The sequence below is a fragment of the Pteronotus mesoamericanus genome, unplaced genomic scaffold, assembly GCF_021234165.1.
Source record: "Pteronotus mesoamericanus isolate MK-2021 breed Mesoamerican mustached bat unplaced genomic scaffold, CSHL_Meso_final contig_256, whole genome shotgun sequence".
Classification (NCBI taxonomy): Eukaryota; Metazoa; Chordata; class Mammalia; order Chiroptera; family Mormoopidae; genus Pteronotus; species Pteronotus mesoamericanus.
Genome location: NW_026555108.1, coordinates 276,959 through 294,428, shown reverse-complemented (window position 1 = coordinate 294,428; position 17,470 = coordinate 276,959). Strand labels below are relative to the sequence as shown.

General features: G+C 42.8%; 1 protein-coding gene across 4 annotated transcripts in view; it reads left to right on the top strand.

The window, feature by feature from the left end:
• The window catches only part of ARHGEF9 (Cdc42 guanine nucleotide exchange factor 9), a 222,926-nt gene that overhangs the window by 173,562 nt on the left and 31,894 nt on the right, over window positions 1-17,470 (top strand). For all 4 annotated transcript variants that reach the window (XM_054574240.1, XM_054574239.1, XM_054574238.1 and 1 more), the window contains 4 exons: window positions 585-764; window positions 6,402-6,634; window positions 11,486-11,615; window positions 15,864-15,995. In XM_054574240.1, the coding sequence (XP_054430215.1) occupies window positions 585-764; window positions 6,402-6,634; window positions 11,486-11,615; window positions 15,864-15,995 (675 nt within the window). The remainder of the gene's footprint in view (window positions 1-584; window positions 765-6,401; window positions 6,635-11,485; window positions 11,616-15,863; window positions 15,996-17,470) is intronic.

Sequence of the window (17,470 nt, the reverse complement as noted above, 5' to 3'; positions counted from 1 at the left end):
TAAAAACACCATGCCTGGACACTTGTGGGCTTGTTGGCTGAGCTCGTCAAAACCATGTCTCCTGGCCAGCTACCTCAGATGGCTAAGACATTGTGTTAAGGAATGGTTTGGTTTTGTCAATTCCTCTTTCCTTTTGGGAAGTTTTCCTGCCGGGGCCTCTGTGGCCAAATTGTTGTGAATGTTATGAACACCATTTGACTTTGTCCTATAAGAAAAACTTTAGAGATATGAATAGATCCAGCTAAACCAATAACTACTGAAATGAGTGAAAATGGTCGTACTTAACCAGCTTCTGAGAGAGGGCCCTAGCACTTTTGAGGCTTTTGTCATAGAGGATGGTGACCGAAGCTCTCTACTCTGGAGTCTTTGCACTCTGAAGACCTTTGCTTGACGTTCAACTTTCCTAATTACTCACTGATAGAGTAGCTTCCATCTGTAAACCTCAGTTTCCTCATATGAAAAATGCAAATGATTATTCCCTGTCTACTTCATGGAACTGATAGAAGGCTCCAAGTGCCTAGGAAGTAGTAAAGCCTTCAAGGAATGAGGGACATCCTCAACCTGGGCTTTTTCTTTGTCTGCAGGGCTACCTGAAGCAATGCCGAAAGAGAAGGGACATGTTCAGCGATGAGCAACTGAAGGTCATCTTTGGGAACATTGAAGACATCTACAGGTTTCAGATGGGCTTTGTGAGAGACCTGGAGAAGCAGTACAACAATGATGACCCCCACCTCAGCGAGATAGGACCCTGCTTCCTGGAGCACGTAAGCATCTTTCCCTTTGGGGGCAGTGGTGGAGGAGCGTTGAAAGAAGTCAAGAAGCAATTGGAGGACTATCTGAGTTGTCTGGTCCCGCTCGGCTCTTTGTTCTATGGTAGGGGATGGATTCCTCTCTGACTCGGATGTTGACAACTTTGCCGGGGTATGAGATACTATGATTTGGACGAGGATTCTCTTTCTTTGCATGTCCTTCCCTTTCCTCTCTCCTTCCAGAGGATTACCAGTAGGATTTTTTTTCTGCTTCTCTTTTCTTTTCCTGTTGGGTTCCGTTACTAGGGGGCCCAGGGTTTTGGGAAGGACTCTGAAATTATTCACGGCATGGAGAATCTGAGAAATAGGAGTAACCATGGTCAGCATGAAAGTAGGTCCCTGTGAAGCACTTAGGGGAGAGCACCAGGGTAGGAGAAGTGACATGTGCAGGAAAACAGGCCACCTGACTTAGAGGACAGAGCGCTAGGAAGCAGGAAAGTGAGGATTTGAGTCCTGTGACTGTAATGACTTTTGGGGAACTTAGGCTAAGTTCCTGACCTTCTTTGGGCCTCCTCATCTGGAATATAAGAAGCTTTTGCTCTGTACCCCTGTGGTTCTCTACATCTTTTGGGTCTCATTCACAGGTGACCTAGTTGTTTTGACAATTCTCTGCCCCCTTTTTATAAAGCATTTATTTTTAAAGAGATAACATGCGCACATGGTACAGATTTCAACCGGCACATAAAAAGTGTGCAGCTAAATGGGCCTTCATGCAAATTCTCCTGCTTTGCTCATAGATATATGATTTAGTGATTTGCTAGAAGGACTCACAGGACTCATCAGGAAGTTATAGTCATGGTTATGATTTACTACAGCTAAAAGATACAAAGCAAAATCAGCAAAAAGAAGAGGCACAGTGGCCAAAGTCTGTAAACCAGACTCAAGTTTCCAAGACTCCTTGCCCAGTAGGGTCACACAGGATGCACTTAATTCCCCTTGCAATGAGTTGTGACAATGCATATGAAATATCCTCTACCAGGGAAACTCATTAGGGACTCAGTGCCCAAGGATTTTACGGGGATCTGCTGATGTAGGTACCCTCTGCCTAGCATGTACCCAAATTCTAGATTCCAAGAAGGGAAGGGGGCATTCATTATAAACCACAACATTGTTTATATAAATAAAAGAGCCACTCCTGTCAGGGACTGGTGAGATCCCCCTTCAGATCCAAGTTTCAAGATGCCAGCCAAGGGTCAACATTTCAAGCAGGTCTTTCTAAGGACAGCAGTCTCAGGCCTGACATGCTAACTTTTTCCGCACAATATTTGAACCAGTTCAGCCATTTCAGAAAGCATACGGGAAGTATTTATCAAAGTTGAGCATGCGTATGGGATACATATCCATTTCTGAATATGTATCCCAGAGAAGTTCTCGCAGAGATCCATGAGGGAGCGTTTACAAGGCTGTTCATTGCATGGCAGTGTTATGTGTGGCGGAATGCAATTAGAAGCAATTTAGCTATTTCCAAGGGATGTATAAGAAACAGGTTACTTATAACAGGATATGTAAGTAAACAGGTTGCTTACTGTAGGGTATTATGTAGCAAGAATCAACACAGTAGGCGTATGAACCTTACTACAACGTGTATAGATATCATAAATGTCACGTCGAGTGGGGTAAGTAGAATATGGGATAATGGTTCTCTGTTGCAGCCTGCTCTGTGCATTGTAGGGTGTTTAACAGCATTTCTGGTCTCTACCCACTGGATTTCCACCGCAAACCCCACTGCCCCAGCTGTGATAACCAAAAATGCCTTCAGGCATTTTCAAGTGTTACCTGGGTGTCAGGAGAACCACTGCTCCACTGAAATGATCATATGCTCCTGCCCTTTAACCTGTTAAAATGGTAAATTTGGACTTAGCAGTTTTCATGTTAAATGATAGTTGCATTGCTGGGATAAACTCTACCTCATTATAGTGTATTGTCCTTTTTTCTGTGGTAATTTGTCTTGAAAAAACTTGGATTGTTTACCCTTTTATTATTCAGTTGGAGGCTTTCATTTTTATCAGCTTCTTACGGTATATTACACACAAAAAGGTTCACCAATTTTAAGTGTATAATTTCATGAGTTTTAGCAGATGTATATAGTTTGTGTACCTATCATCATGATCAAGATATAAAACATTCATATCACTTCATTAAGTTCTCTCTGTTTCTCTTTGTAGTCAATCTCTGTTCCCACCCTTGGCCATTAGCAAGCACGAATCTGCTTTCTGTTACCCTAGAAAGTCATTTAATGGAATTATACTGTAGTAATCATTTGTGTTTAGCTTTTTTTCACTGAACATAATGCCTTTGAAATTCATCCATGCTGTTGAATATATCAGTAGTTGGTTCTTTTTCTTGCTTAGTAGTATTCCATTGTATGGATATACTACCCATTTGCCAGTTTATTCCAGGACATCTGAGTGGTTTACTAAGTTCTTTACATCTGTGGAATTACTAGGTTGCATGGTAAGTGTTTGTATACCTTTATAAGATACTGACAAACTATTTTCCAAAGTTACTGTACCATTTTGCATTCTCATTTCTAATATATAAAAGTTCCACTTGCTCCACTTGTTTCCCAGCACATGGCATTATTAGTATTTTTTAAAATTGTTGCCATTCTGATAGGTGTTTAGTGGTATTTCATTGTGGTTTTAATTTACATTCCCTTAATGGGTAATGATGTTGAGCATTTTTTCATGCACTTGTTTTCCATCTGTATAAAATCTTTGGTGAAGTGTTTGTTTATGTTTTTTTACTATATTTAAGAAGATTATTTGTTTTCTTATTGTTTAGTTTCATTAGTTCTTTATTCTGTTTATAAGTCATTGATTAGATAATGTGATTTGCAAATGTTTCTTCGTCTCTGTCTTAGTCTTTCATGTACTTAACAGTGTGTCTGAAAAACAAACTTTTAATTTTGTTGAAATCCAGTTTATACCTATTTTCCTTTTAGGATTCATGTTTTTTGGGTCTTATTTAAGAAATCTTTGCCTAGTCCAAGGTCACAAAGATTTATCCTATTATAAAAGTTGTGTGGCATTATTTCTTATATAGGTAATTTTTATAAACGACATAAAATAAAGGTCAAAGTTAATTTGTTTTCATATGGACATTCAGTTGTTTTAGTATCATTTGTTGAAAAACTATTAATTCCCCCATTGAATTACCTTGGCACCTTTGTGGTAACTTATATGGTGATGTATGCCAGTTAATTCTCATAAAATTGGAAACAACAGCAAAAAAGAATCAGTTTCCTAAGTTGTACCAAAAAGCAAAAACAAATGAAAGACCCTGTCAGTATTTTGTTTAATATTGCGTTATATCTGTAGATGAATTCTGAGAAAATTGACATGTTTTCATTCCATGCACATCTATCTATTTCTTTGTTGAGGTTTTCTATATTTCCTCCTAGTATTGTTTCCAGTTTTCATTGTGTGGGTCTTGACCTTATTTTTAAAAATTGATTTCTAAGTATTCAATTTTTGTTGCTATTGTAAATGGCATTTTTATTTGAATTTCCTATAGTTTGTTGCTATGGTATAGAAATACAATTGAGTTTTTTATATCAACCTTGAATCCTGACACATTACTGAATTCACCAGTTGGTTCTAGTATTTTTGTGTGTGTGTGTAGATTCCTTAGGATTTTATGTATACACAATCCTATCATTTCTGAATAAGGACAGTTGTATTTCTTCTTCAATATGTGTGCCTTCTATTTTCTTTTCTTATTGTGCTGACCAGAAAATCCACTACAGTATTAACCAGAAATGGCGAGAGCAGACATGTTTTGTTTCGTACTTGAGCTAAGGGGCAAACATTCATCTTTTGACTATTGAGAATTATATTAGCTTAGGTTTTTTCATAATTGCCCTTTATCACATGGGAGAAGTTTCTTTCTTTTCCTAGTTTGCTGGTGGCTTTTATCATGAATGTGTTTTCTCAAATGCTTATTATGTATCTTTTTAAATAATCGTATTACTTTTCTTATGTTAATATGGTGAAATGAATTGGGATAAATCCCTCAAAGTGTATCATCCTTTTAATGTACTAATTTTGCCTGTTTCTTAAAAAATTATGTTTTTTTTCTTTATGCTTGTCTTTTTATTATCAAGTTCCAGGATACAAGTTCTTTTTTTTTTTTTTTCCAAGAGAGAGAGAGAGCAAGGGAGGGAGAAAGAAACATCGAAGTATCTTGTAAGAGAGAAACATTGATCAGTTGCCTCTCATATGTACCCTAACCGGGGGCCAAACCCACAGCTTAGGCATGTGCCCAGACTGGGAATCTAACCAGTGACTTTTTGTTTTGTGGGATGATGCCCAAACGACTGAGCCACACCAGTTAGGACTGGATACAAGTCTTTTTTTTAATTAAATATATGTTTTTCTAATTTCTTTTCATCTGCATGGCTTGCCTATTTAGTGTTTTTTAAAATAATACTTTTTTAAGCCTATGCGTAATAACTCCATCTTGATTTTTTTATCTATCCATTTGTATTGCCTATCATTTCTCTTAGGTTTTGTTCATGCATCAGGTAGTCTTTGTATGAGTATTGAACAGTGTATAAAAATTTGTAGATGGTATTAAAACTTGGAAATAATTTCAAACTTGCAGAAAAGTTGAAAAATAACAGTACAAAGAACACGCATATACTATTTATTCAGCTTTACCTATTGTTAACATATCATTTCACTGCTTTTACTTTATAATTTGAATATGCTCTCCCTCTCTCTCCTTATTCTCTGCTCTTTCCCCTCTCTACGTGCGTATTTATATATACATATACACATACATACGCTCATATATTTTTGTCCTCAGCCATTTGTTTAACTTGTGTACATCATGGCCTCTTTACATCTAAATACTCCAAGGAGTATTTTTTAAGGGATATTCTGTGGAGACAATTTGAATCTCTAGATGTTGGGATTCCTTCAAACAGAAATTATTATGTATTTCCAGCTTTTCTAGCTTTTCTCAGTGGTAAGATTTATCTAAAAAATTTATTGTGCAATTGCCAGAAATAGAACCTCTAGCCTATCTCTTTTTATGATCCAGTGCCAGAGTTTTATTGCCACAGTGTGTTTTCCTATTGTAAAGACCAGTCTCCCTCCATTATCCTTCTTTTATAGAATTTCCTTACTATTACTACTTATTTACTTTTTTATATGACATTTTACAGTCAGTATTTCTAGTTTCCAAATAATTCTTTTATTTTTTATTATTAAATTCTGAATCAGGCCCTGGCTGCTGTGGTTCAGTGGATTGAGCACCGGCTGCGAACCAAAGCATCACCAGTTCGATTCCCAGTCAGGGCACAGGCCTGGGTTGCGGGTCAGGTCCCCAATGAGGGGCGTGCAAGAGGCAACCACACATGGATGTTTCTCTCCCTCTCTTTCTCCTTCCCTTCCCCTCTCTCTAAAAATAAATAAATAAAATCTTAAAAAATAATTTAAACTTCTGAATCAGTTTAGGAAAAATGGATATTGTTAGCGTGCTAATATCCCTCCATAACAGCGGGTTCTGTTTTTCCATTTCTCCAACACTTCTTTTGGAATCCTCAGCAGCCTTTCACTTTCTCTTCATTTTTCCTTCTGCCCACAGCAAGATGGATTCTGGATCTACTCTGAATACTGTAACAACCACCTGGACGCCTGCATGGAGCTCTCCAAACTGATGAAGGACAGCCGCTATCAGCACTTCTTTGAGGCTTGTCGCCTCTTGCAGCAAATGATTGACATTGCTATCGATGGTTTCCTTTTGACTCCAGTCCAGAAGATCTGCAAGTATCCCTTACAGCTGGCTGAGCTCCTTAAGTATACTGCCCAAGACCATAGGTAAGGGAGTAAGGGAAGCACGAGTGAAGGAGAGAGCCTCCTCTACATGTTGGTCCTTATGAAGAATATCTGTTCTTTTGCCCTCTCTGAGATTCCGTTAGCCTATGTGCACAATGGGACGATGACATATCCTTGTTTACCTCACAAGGCTAGGATGTATATAAAATAAGGGAAGGCTTCTGAGAGCTGCTTATAAAGTTGTAAATCAGTCTGCACATGCGATCATTATGCATCATCATTGTTGTACAGCTCAGACCTGCCTTCAGGGAGCTTATAGTCTGGTCCTTAGTCCTGAGTTTAGCCAAGCGAATCAACCGAGATGGAATAATTGTTCAACTGTTTATTCTACGCTGCTTGATAGATTCAAATATTGTGGTAACAGTCTGCTAAACTATACTGACCTTAGATTTCTTCTGCAAGGCAAAATCCTTGGTTTTCTTTAGTCTTTCCTAGTCTGTTCTGCTTCATTCTAACCATACCTCCTCCTTGGACCCAGCGAATACTAGGGGCAAATAGACTTGAGACTGCCCGAGAGGTTTATTTCCCCCAAAAGTTTTTTCAGTATTTTCAAGAAAATCAACCCCAAATGGACCAAGGAGCATATGTCTTTCAGAATTGAAATGACACCCCTACCCCATACCAGTAAGGTATATGCTGGGAGTCATCTCCAACAATGAGGATGGTCTCAAGTGAACATCCCCCAGTCTTTCACATGTTTTACTCACTGTCCTAGAGTCCCCAGCCTGTTTCTGGACTGCCTTTAATGGGTATTAAATCCCTGACCTTAGACTTGTTGGCCCAGCTCTCCGCTTTCTTCCTGATTGAGCACTCGAAGAAGAAAGAAGACCTTTGCCCATTTTTCTTTAGCTTCCTGCCTAATTCTTATTAGGCCTGCTTCCTACTTTTATTTGGCTCCACTTCCTGGGTTCCTTGGATCTGACTTCTAGACCTAGTCGCATAAGGCCATGGGTATTGGCCAGTTGGTTTTCTTTATGTCAGACTTCTACGTCAGTCCCTGGGTTCAGCTTTTAAAAGACTTTATTCATTTATTTTTTAGAGAGAAGGCAAGGGAGGGAGAAAGCGAGGGAGAGAAATATTGATGTGAAAAGCATCGATTGGCCACCTCCCACATGTGCCGGACGGGGAACCAAACCCGCAATCCAGGCATGTGCCCTGAGCGGGAAACCCAAGCAGCATTTCCCTTTGTGGGACGATGCCTGACTAACTGAGCCACACCAGTCAGGGTCCTGAGTTAATTTTTAAGGTGATGTTGTTTTTTTTAAGCAAATAGGTCATATGCTTCAGTGGTTCTGGAGCCCTGGACAGATTTCAAAATTCACTGCATGAATCCAAATGCAGTGACGGTGGACTCTCCCTTTGTGTGACAACACCAGTCACGATTTTACCTCCCGTGCTCTGTTGGCTATGAGGGAGGTGGGTAGAGAAGGACCTGGTGAAGGAAGATTCTGCTTTCTTCTCCCTGAGTCAGTTTGCTGGCTGGGGTATGGTAGGAATACTTGTTAGACATGAAATTTGATGGTTACTAAATCTCACTTGGAAAGATTTAATACAACCCATTGTCAGAACTGAGTGCTAAGTTTTGTCAGGATATAGTTCCTTGTGAGAGCTATTAGGACATTGAAGAACCCCCAGTAACATTAAGATATTTTTAAAGTATTATAAAAGTGGAAAATATTTATGGCACCTAAAACGGAAAGGCCCTTAAAGGAAGGTCTGCTAGGCAGATTTCCTCCTTCTATGGCTGGAAAGACTTAGGCCTAGAAAGGGAAAACGACAAAGAGCAAGTCTGTGGCAAAGCAGGGAGAGAGATTGTGGACAGTGGTCTGGGAACAGAGCTTTCAAAAGAGCTCTGCAGGTGATTTTTACACCCAGGATGGCATGTGAGCTATTTTATCAGCCAGTCTGCAAGGTGTCTTCCAGCTGTGCTAGCCCACGATGTCATAAGCCTAAATGACCTCCACAGTTATGCTTCATGGTGCTAAGTGACCAGAAGCAGCCTCTGTTGTACCTAAATCTCAGTGGAGCAGCCTTCTGACCAATAGTTTTAAAATTGGATATTCAAAGGACGGTTCTCAAATGTTTTTATATCATGCACAGTTCATCTACCACCTACTCGTAAGAGTCTGTTCCGTGGAACCTGGCAGGAGGCTCTAAAAATCATACCTGGGGCTGATGGTATCAACTAGGTAAATTATAGATTGCATAGTTGCTGTTAAGAGCCCAGAAAAACCATGTTCAAAGCACAGCAAAAAGCTATATTAGTTTCTTAAATCAAAGCAGCCCAGGGCCTCAACTGAGTTTAGTGGGAACCAGTAAGATAGGCCGTCTGCCTGGGATTTGCCATTTCTGTGCCCTATTACCTTGTGACCGCAACCCCAGGCTCAAGGCCTTCTTACCCTCTGGGTCCCTGGTCCACTCTCCTTCTAACCCCGGAGTCAAGAGCGCTGAGAGAACGGCTCAGGCAGCAGCAGCCTGCCTCAAGCCCTGTCTCCCTTCGGCATGACCTGCTGGGCCCAGCGCTACCCCCAGGTCCCAGGCGGCCCCCTTCAGCAGGTTTCAGGATGCGATGCATGTCAGAGTAGCTTGGGTTGGAAGGCAATTAGAAACCGCTGCCAGCTTAAAGGCTTAGTGAGATGCGTGTTCAGATAGGTAGGTCTGCAATGCAGGCAGGCAGAGTGGCCCCTGAGGTGGAAGATTAGATGGATGGAGAGTGATCAATGGAGAACAATACTACCCTTCTTACAGAAGGGTGACATGTCCCCATCCCGCCACCCATCTTTCTTTAAGCTGATGAGAATGAGGACTGTGTACAAGAGGGAGATTAGCTGACATGTCTGGGAGAACAGAGTCTTGCTTCCGTCCATCTCCTCATGAGGGGGCTGGGCCCGGACCTCACCTGGACACCTGGGCGCTCTGAGCAGGGTTCAGGCTGGACCACAACCATTAATTCTCTCACCCACTCCTAAAGCTAGTGGAGCAGGTTAGAGACGGGGACATTCCCTCTGTCTCCATTGTGAGAAAGGCAGCCAGCTAAAAATGCCAAAGGTTGACTGACATTATGGCGCAGTGGCAATGATGAATTCATGGCTGAGTCAGGAATGAGGTAATAAGCATTCTCATGTCAGCGCTGTCCAACAGAACTTTCGACAATGATGTAAAGGTTCTATATCTGTGCTAATTAAGGAGCCACTGGCCGTATATGGCTATTGAGTACCGAGAAATGCAGCTGGTGCAACTGGGGAAGAAAAAATTTGATTTTATTAATTTTAATTAAATGTGGCTAGTGGCTGCCATCTTGGACAGCATAGCTCTATGCTTTACTTCCCAGAATGTGGCTTAATGCATTTTCCTGATGCCCTCAAGTCAGAGAGAGGAATGGCATGGGACACAGAAATTGGGCACAATGAGCAGGGGTACTTATTTATGGCAGCAGCTTCTACACTGCAGCCACCCCTTCTGTCGTCACCCTCTCCTGCCTCTAAATGGCAGGCTCAGATGGCATTGCCAGGGATAAACTCGGACAATGTGCTAGAGCCCAGTAGATCCTTCACAGGCTGGAGGATCTATTGTAAAAAGATGAGAGGTAGCATGAACAAATGTAAAGACTTGCAGTTGTGTCCAAGAAATCAACAGTTCAGCTACAGACTGAGAGAGATGCAGCTTCCAGACAACATGTTTTAAAAAGATTTAGGAAGCATTAGTCGACCATACGCTCAATATGAGTCAGCGGTAGGATCCAGAAGCAAAGCTGATAATAGCTAACAATCATAAAGGCTCAAGATAAAGGAGTGTCTTTCTTAACAGAGTTGTCTTGGGACAAAATAAACTGGTTAGGAGGTATAGTAAGCATCATGTCACTGGAGATGATAAAATGCAGTAGTGTTTGAAGACTGTGGTCTGGCAGGTGTGCAAAAGACAACCTGGAGTTAGAGAGTCAAATAGTTTAGCATGGATGATTAAACCCTCAGTAACTTCTACTCTAAGTCTCCTCGTGTTATAGGAAACCAAGGAAACTGAGTCACTGAGAAGGTGAATGAGACTTGCCAAAGGCCACACCACTAGTCAGTGGCAAAACTGGAGTTGAACCCAACGAGTCTGGCTTCAGACTATTCTATCCACTGTGCAGTATCCTATGTCTATACTGTATGGAAGGCAAGGTGTGGATTTGGTTGTGGGGCAAGGATGTGGGTTATCTCACAGGGACTTGGCGCAGAGTTCCCTAGAAATAGGTGATAGGATAGATGGTAAAGTTGTCTGCACCAAGCCATGTGTGAGGCTCCTTTCTTAGTCCTTGGCTTCTTGTACCACATAGGACACAAAAATAATGGTGTAGAAAACATAAGAGTCTTGTTATTTCATGAAAAAGAAGTCCACAGGGAGACAGTCTGTCGCTGCCATAGTGGATCCATGGTTTATCAGAGGCTTGAACTTTTTCCAGCTTTCTGTTATCCTATCCCTAGGAGTATGGACTTTGTCCTTATAATCCAAGATGGCCACTAGGGTTTCAGCCATCACATCTACATTCCAAACATCATGATTGAATAAAGGCTAAAGAAGGCTACGCTGTTGTCCTTAAAAAAGGTTTCTCAAAAGTTCTGCTTAACGCTTTTATTTATATATCACTGGACATAATTTAGTCACATAGCCACCCCTTAATATAGAAAAGGATACGTAATGTAGTCTTTTACTCCATGTGGCAAGGCCTTTAATGGAAAACCAGGGCTCCCTTATACTGACTAGGAAGAGTAGAATCGATGTTAGGGTTGGCACCTAGCACATTGATTCTCTGGCACATTGAGTCATTCAACTTGTACTTTTGTGTCTTCACAGTGACTACAGGTATGTGGCAGCTGCTTTGGCTGTCATGAGAAATGTGACTCAGCAGATCAATGAACGCAAGCGGCGTTTGGAGAATATTGACAAGATTGCCCAGTGGCAGGCCTCTGTCCTAGACTGGGAGGTAGGATCCTTACCAACAGGGATATTGGGGAGTCTGAATAGCTTAGCTAGAACTTCACAGAGCCCTGGATGGGTGAAGAGGAATTATATTTGAAGAGCAGCGAGAAGGATTTAGATTAGAGCCAAGGCAAAACTTCCTGCTAAAGAGAGGTATTATGTCCTTGAATAGCTTTCTAAGAAGGGTAGAAAAATCTGTGTGGCAGTGCTTCACTAAGAACAGAAAGGTTCATCTCTTTGGGCATTGCCAGGAAACAACTGGGTTGATTCAGCAGCCTTTCAAATCTCTTTCAAGCCCTAGAATTTCATCACCAGCAGATGAACGCTTGGCTGAAGAATGCTATATGCTAATTCACTCCCAAACACAAAATTACAAAGCTGGTTCTCTGGTGCGGGCCAGCCAACATACTTCTTTTACTCCTGGTGGGATCACCTCACCCCAATGCACCTAGTAGGTCTACCTAAGCCTGCACACTTCAGGCCATGACCATCCTTCCCGCCAAATTGACAGACAAATTCTGTTTTTTAATCATCTGCTTATAAAAATAATTCCTGAGCGTCCCATTCCACTGCGCATAGACTGAACCTCTAAGTGGTAATCAATACTTCAGAGCCGCTTAGGCGAGCAACAGGGAGAAGGACATGTTCCTGAGGACCGCATTTTCCGGGGAATTTCAATTTCTAATTTCTCTAATGCTGGTATTTAGTTGAGCTGTCACTTTGCCACCCTTTACGCTCATTAGATCCACTTGAGAGGAAGGGAGAAAGAACATACCACTGACAGCTTCTTTCTAAAGAATTTTTTTTCCCGGAGATTTTTTTACCAGGAGCCCAAGTGTGGAGCTCATGTTTGGGAACTTGATCGTGCGTGGTTGTGACTTCCTCCTCATGGAACCCCTCCTTTCACAGCCTGGTTGTATAATACCCAAGGGCCTGTTTCAGTGCGCCATCAGATGATTTAATCCAAAGAAGTTGGAGAAAGCACAAAACCGCAATGTGATTGGAGGCAGGCAAGAGCATCTATTTAAAAGCTAAGGAGGCTGACTCCTGGGAACAGGAGATCAAATATGGAGCTGGATGGATTCGTTATTCCTCCGCCTTCTTGTCAGTAGGCAGCATTGAAAATGAACTGTATGGACAAGATGGCGTTTCTTGCAGCCACAGCCTCCCATGAGACAGTCGACCTGGAATCAGAATGGGGTGCTGCTGAGCATTAGGATATTGCGATGAGTGAGATGTGGTCTTGCCTATTCAGAGGGGACAGATATGTTCCAGGCAGAGGGAATAGTGTGAGCAAAATTCTGGAGGAATGGAAGGCAGCAGAAGGCCTGCGGGCAAGGGGTCAGTGGGAAAAGGTTGCTCTTTTGGGGACAAAGCAAAAAAAAAACCAAACAAACAAACAAATGAAACACGTGTGGTGCAAGTTAGGCAGAAGAGGCAGAGGGTGAGAGCTCTGGATTCTGAGAGGGCGCTTTCCTTCACGTGGACTGATTTGATGCTTTCCAGCAACCATCTAAGGTGGGCCGAACAGGAACCACTGTATTATTCCCATGGTCCAAATGAGGGAACGGGTTGAGAGAGTGGTTAACCTGTTGTACTTCCCATGGCCACAGAATAAACTGACAGCAGCAGTGGGTCTAGAACGCCAGCCTTCTGAGACTCTCACCTCAGAAAATTGTCAAGGCAGCGGGACACTCCATTAAGAGATCATCACTCTGTTGTGGTTTGGTAGTTAGAACATGGACTTTGAAGGGAGGCTGGTTTGGCTTCAGCCATTCGGGACAATTACTTCCCATTTCTCTCACCTTGGCTTTGGGAGTAATAACAGTATATTCCCATTGTGGTGTTGTGAGGATGAATAGGAATATGTATGCAGCACAGAATAAAGGGCACAGAGTAATAGTCAAGATAGTAACTTTCACTTATGGGGAGCTTATAGTGTGATGTGTACTTTCCTAAGCACTTTAATGATTTTATTTATTTTTAAAGAGAGGGGGAGGGAGGGAGGGAGAAAGGGAGGGAAACATCCATGTGTGGTTGCCTCTCACACGCCCCCTACTGGGGACCTGGCCTGCAACCCAGGCTTGTGCCCTGACTGGGAATTGAACTGGCGACCCTTCGGTTTGCAGGTCAGCACTCAGTCCACTGAGCCACACCAGTCAGAGGCCTAAGCACTTTATATAGGTTAATTTATATAATCTTCACAACAGGCAAATGAGGTTGGTACTGCTATTATCCTCATTTTAAAGATGAGGAAACTGAGGCACAGAGGGGCTATGTGAGTTACCTGACATCAGCTGTCAGCCAGCTTGGTGAACATAGGAAATTCATTTTTTCAAGTGTTTACTTGTTTGTTTGTAGAGTTACATGTGACAAGAAGTACTTAGAATAGAATTGGGCTACTGCCTGGTACAGTGGGTGGACCAGATAACCGTGAGTAGTCCTAGTCCTGGTCTGATCATTCTCTTTTTAGCAAGTGTTGCATCTCAAAGTAATCCTGACCATCTTTGTATGGCATGGGCCCCTTTTGATAGCTCTCTTTCACTTCATACATATTCAAAACAGACGGTGGCACATTTTCCTTCTGTGCCTCAGGATGGGACATGGCAGACTGATACCAACCTCACCTTTCGATTCCTACAACAGGAAAGGGCGCTACAGCTTCCTCCCTCTGAGGACTTCCCCTCCCCGCCCAGGGCCTCCTGGGGTTCTTTGTTAGTTTGTGGGTCCCTCAAGGAGGAGAATCTTAACTAAGTTCCAAGGTATCCCTGGGGTGGAGCCTGGAGCACAGTAGTATCCTGGAGCTTTCTTTCTGAGGTTGTATTGTTAGAAAATACTCCCAGTGAGCTCTTCTTTTCCTTTTCATACCTTAGACTGGGAAAAAAATGGTATACTTGAGAGTATCATTCCCAGCTACCCCTCTCTTGGGCTCAATGCCCTGCCTAGGCTGTTTGACTCTGGTTATTTCTGGGGTGATGCAGCAGCCCCCGTTTCTAACCTTGACTTCAAGCTTTTGGGTGTAAGGCTCAGATCTTAGCATCAGAGCTTCAGGGCTAGGAACTTAGATATCATCCTCATACACCTCATTTAACAGCTTGAAAAACTAGGTCCCGGAGAGAGGAAGGGACCAGCCCTCCAGTGATTTTTGGCCCAGAGAAAGCATAATGCAGTGACAAGAGGGAGCACATTCTCTGGAGCCTCAGAATTGGGGTTTGGTTGTGGATCTGTAGCTAAGTAACTAGATGACCTTGGTTGATCACTTGACTTCTCTGTACATCCGACCATAAAATGAGAGCAAGGATATCCATCCACCAGGATAATTGTGAGAGTCAAGAAAGATAGAGTTAAAGTATGTAAAACAACGTCTGACCAATATGGATGCTCAGTAACTATTAATTCTCCTGAGTTCTGGGCCACAACTTTTTGTCCCCGTCTTCATATAGGCCCAGGAACACCCACCTGTGCCCACGGCTTTCGTGTTGTTTGCCTTGTGTTCCAGGAGATCTGAGCACACCTGTCCTAGTCGCCTCCACTGAGGATGTAAGGTCCTTGAGAATAGGTGCCAGGTTTAACTTGGCATCTGACAGTCACCTCCACTTGCCTCTGACCTAGCAGACTTGCCATGAAGAAGGAGCCCTTAGAAACAGTAGAACTGAATGAGTTAGGAATCATATGTCTTGGTGATTTTTGTGTGTCCGACTGTACATAGCAAGGAACAGAAGTGGTTTCCGGCTCTGTGTATAATAAACCAAGGGAGCATGTGGTCATGAAGTTTCCCATTTAATCAATAGATTTTAGTGAACTGAGAGGAGGATAGAAAAACTATTTTAAGGGGGTGAGTGCATTCTCTTTCCTTCTATCATCATCTCCGTGGGCTCCCCGTCCCCTTTTTCTCATCGGGGAAGCAGACAGACTTCTACCACCTGCTCAGGCTTACTCTTCAGGTACAGGAAAGGGCCTAAGAGACCAGAGCTGGGAGGAAATACTGGGGCAGAGAGAGAGATTCATAGAGAAAAAGAGGGAGAATTAGAGAATGAACGGGGCTCTTTCGTCCTCAGGGTGGACAAGAGTCTTTCCATCTCATAGAGCTTTTTAGCGTTTCCCAGGAGTCCCTCCCTTCGTACCTCCTTCCCCACCAGTCGTTTCTGTTCTCCTCCTGCCCCAGACCGTGCCCAGCCCTAGGTGCCTCCAGGCAGGTGATGGGTCCATCCCTCTTACCTGGCTGCCTCTCACTGTCACGTGTCCTTCCCAGGGCGAGGATATCCTAGACAGGAGCTCTGAGCTGATCTACACCGGGGAGATGGCCTGGATCTACCAGCCCTATGGCCGCAACCAGCAGCGGGTCTTCTTCCTGTTCGACCACCAGATGGTCCTCTGCAAGAAGGTAATCCCACCCCTTCCTTCCCTGAGGGATACGGGCACTTCCGGGGGCACCAGCCTTTCCTTCTTCGTCATCCCAGCTCTCAAGAAAGTGGGCTAAAACTGATGGGTGAAAAACAGACAGGAGGTTGGCAGTAATTTCATATCGGGATCACTGGTATGGCATGAATATCACAGACAGAGCTGGCTTATGGGCAGTGAAGCTCTGAAGCTGGTGCGTTTTTGTCTTAATATAGTTTTTGACCATTTACCCTCCTGCCCCCCACAGTGATCCTTCTCACCAGAAACAGTTAAATATTTCTATCCCAGTTGGTGAACAGTGGCTTCCCTGAGCACTTCCCCCAATTTTTGCTTTCATGGCTCTGGCCACGTGGTCTCTCACTGCCCTAGGAACGACCAAGGGGTCTCCTACCTTTTCCTGACAGGTATGGACTTTTGTGGTCCAAGAATTTCCCGTGTCCTTACCCATTTTCTACACAAGTTGTATCACTTCCCTATAACTCTCATCTGTGCTCTTCTCCACTCTCTGTAAGCCACTTGAGGAGGGGCCATACTCTTGCCATTGACCTCTGGCTGACTCAGTGTGAGTGCTGTTTCCTTGGTCTCTTACCCTTGGCAGGTAGGAGCATGGCATATGTTCTCAGATTGATACCGCCTGATGGCATACTACTGTTCCCCCTTAACGTCCTCCCTCTACATAAGTGAGTTCAGACCACTTTTGGTTCCAGAGAGCGGTTGGGAAGATTTCCAGGAAAAGGAAAAGGGGAAGAAAACAACGAAGAATGCTTAGAGTGACTTTCCAAATGTGTTGTCCTACCCTTGGCTCTTACTCCATCATCCAGTCTGTTTGTTCTCATCCCCATCCACTAGTAAATGTGTTTAAAGAGCAATAGTGAGACTTGAAACACCTAGTTTCATGTTGTTATTTTCTTTCCAGCCTGAGACACGAACCACACATGTTTGTTTCTAAACACCCTGTTCTCTGTGTGTGCCACATCTTGCATTAAATCTTTGTCCATTTGCCTTTGATGGTGGATTGAGGGAACAAATGGAGTTTTGAGTCTAAGTGCCTCATTGTGGGGGATAAGCTTGAAATGCCAGCTCCGGGACCACTAGCTGGTTAGTTAAATGGGTACAGTAACTACCTTGATCTGGAGCTGACCTTGGAAGAGAGAACTTTCGTGATTCAAGAACTTGGCCAAGCACCCAGGCCTCTTCTTAGCTACCCTCAACTCTTCCTAGGACTTTGATCAAATCAGGGGACAAGATTTTGAAGGATTAATTCTTAAGATTCATTGCAAAAACTTCATTTATACAAAACTTCCTCATTTTGTACATTATTATGCAAAAACTTTCCCATTTTGTATATTGGAAATTGGGGTTGCCTGAGCCACTTAGAGCAGCTTTAAAAAACTTATGGCTTGATTTAGAGTGTGTCTGTATACACACACATATGTATTTATATATGTTTATTAATTA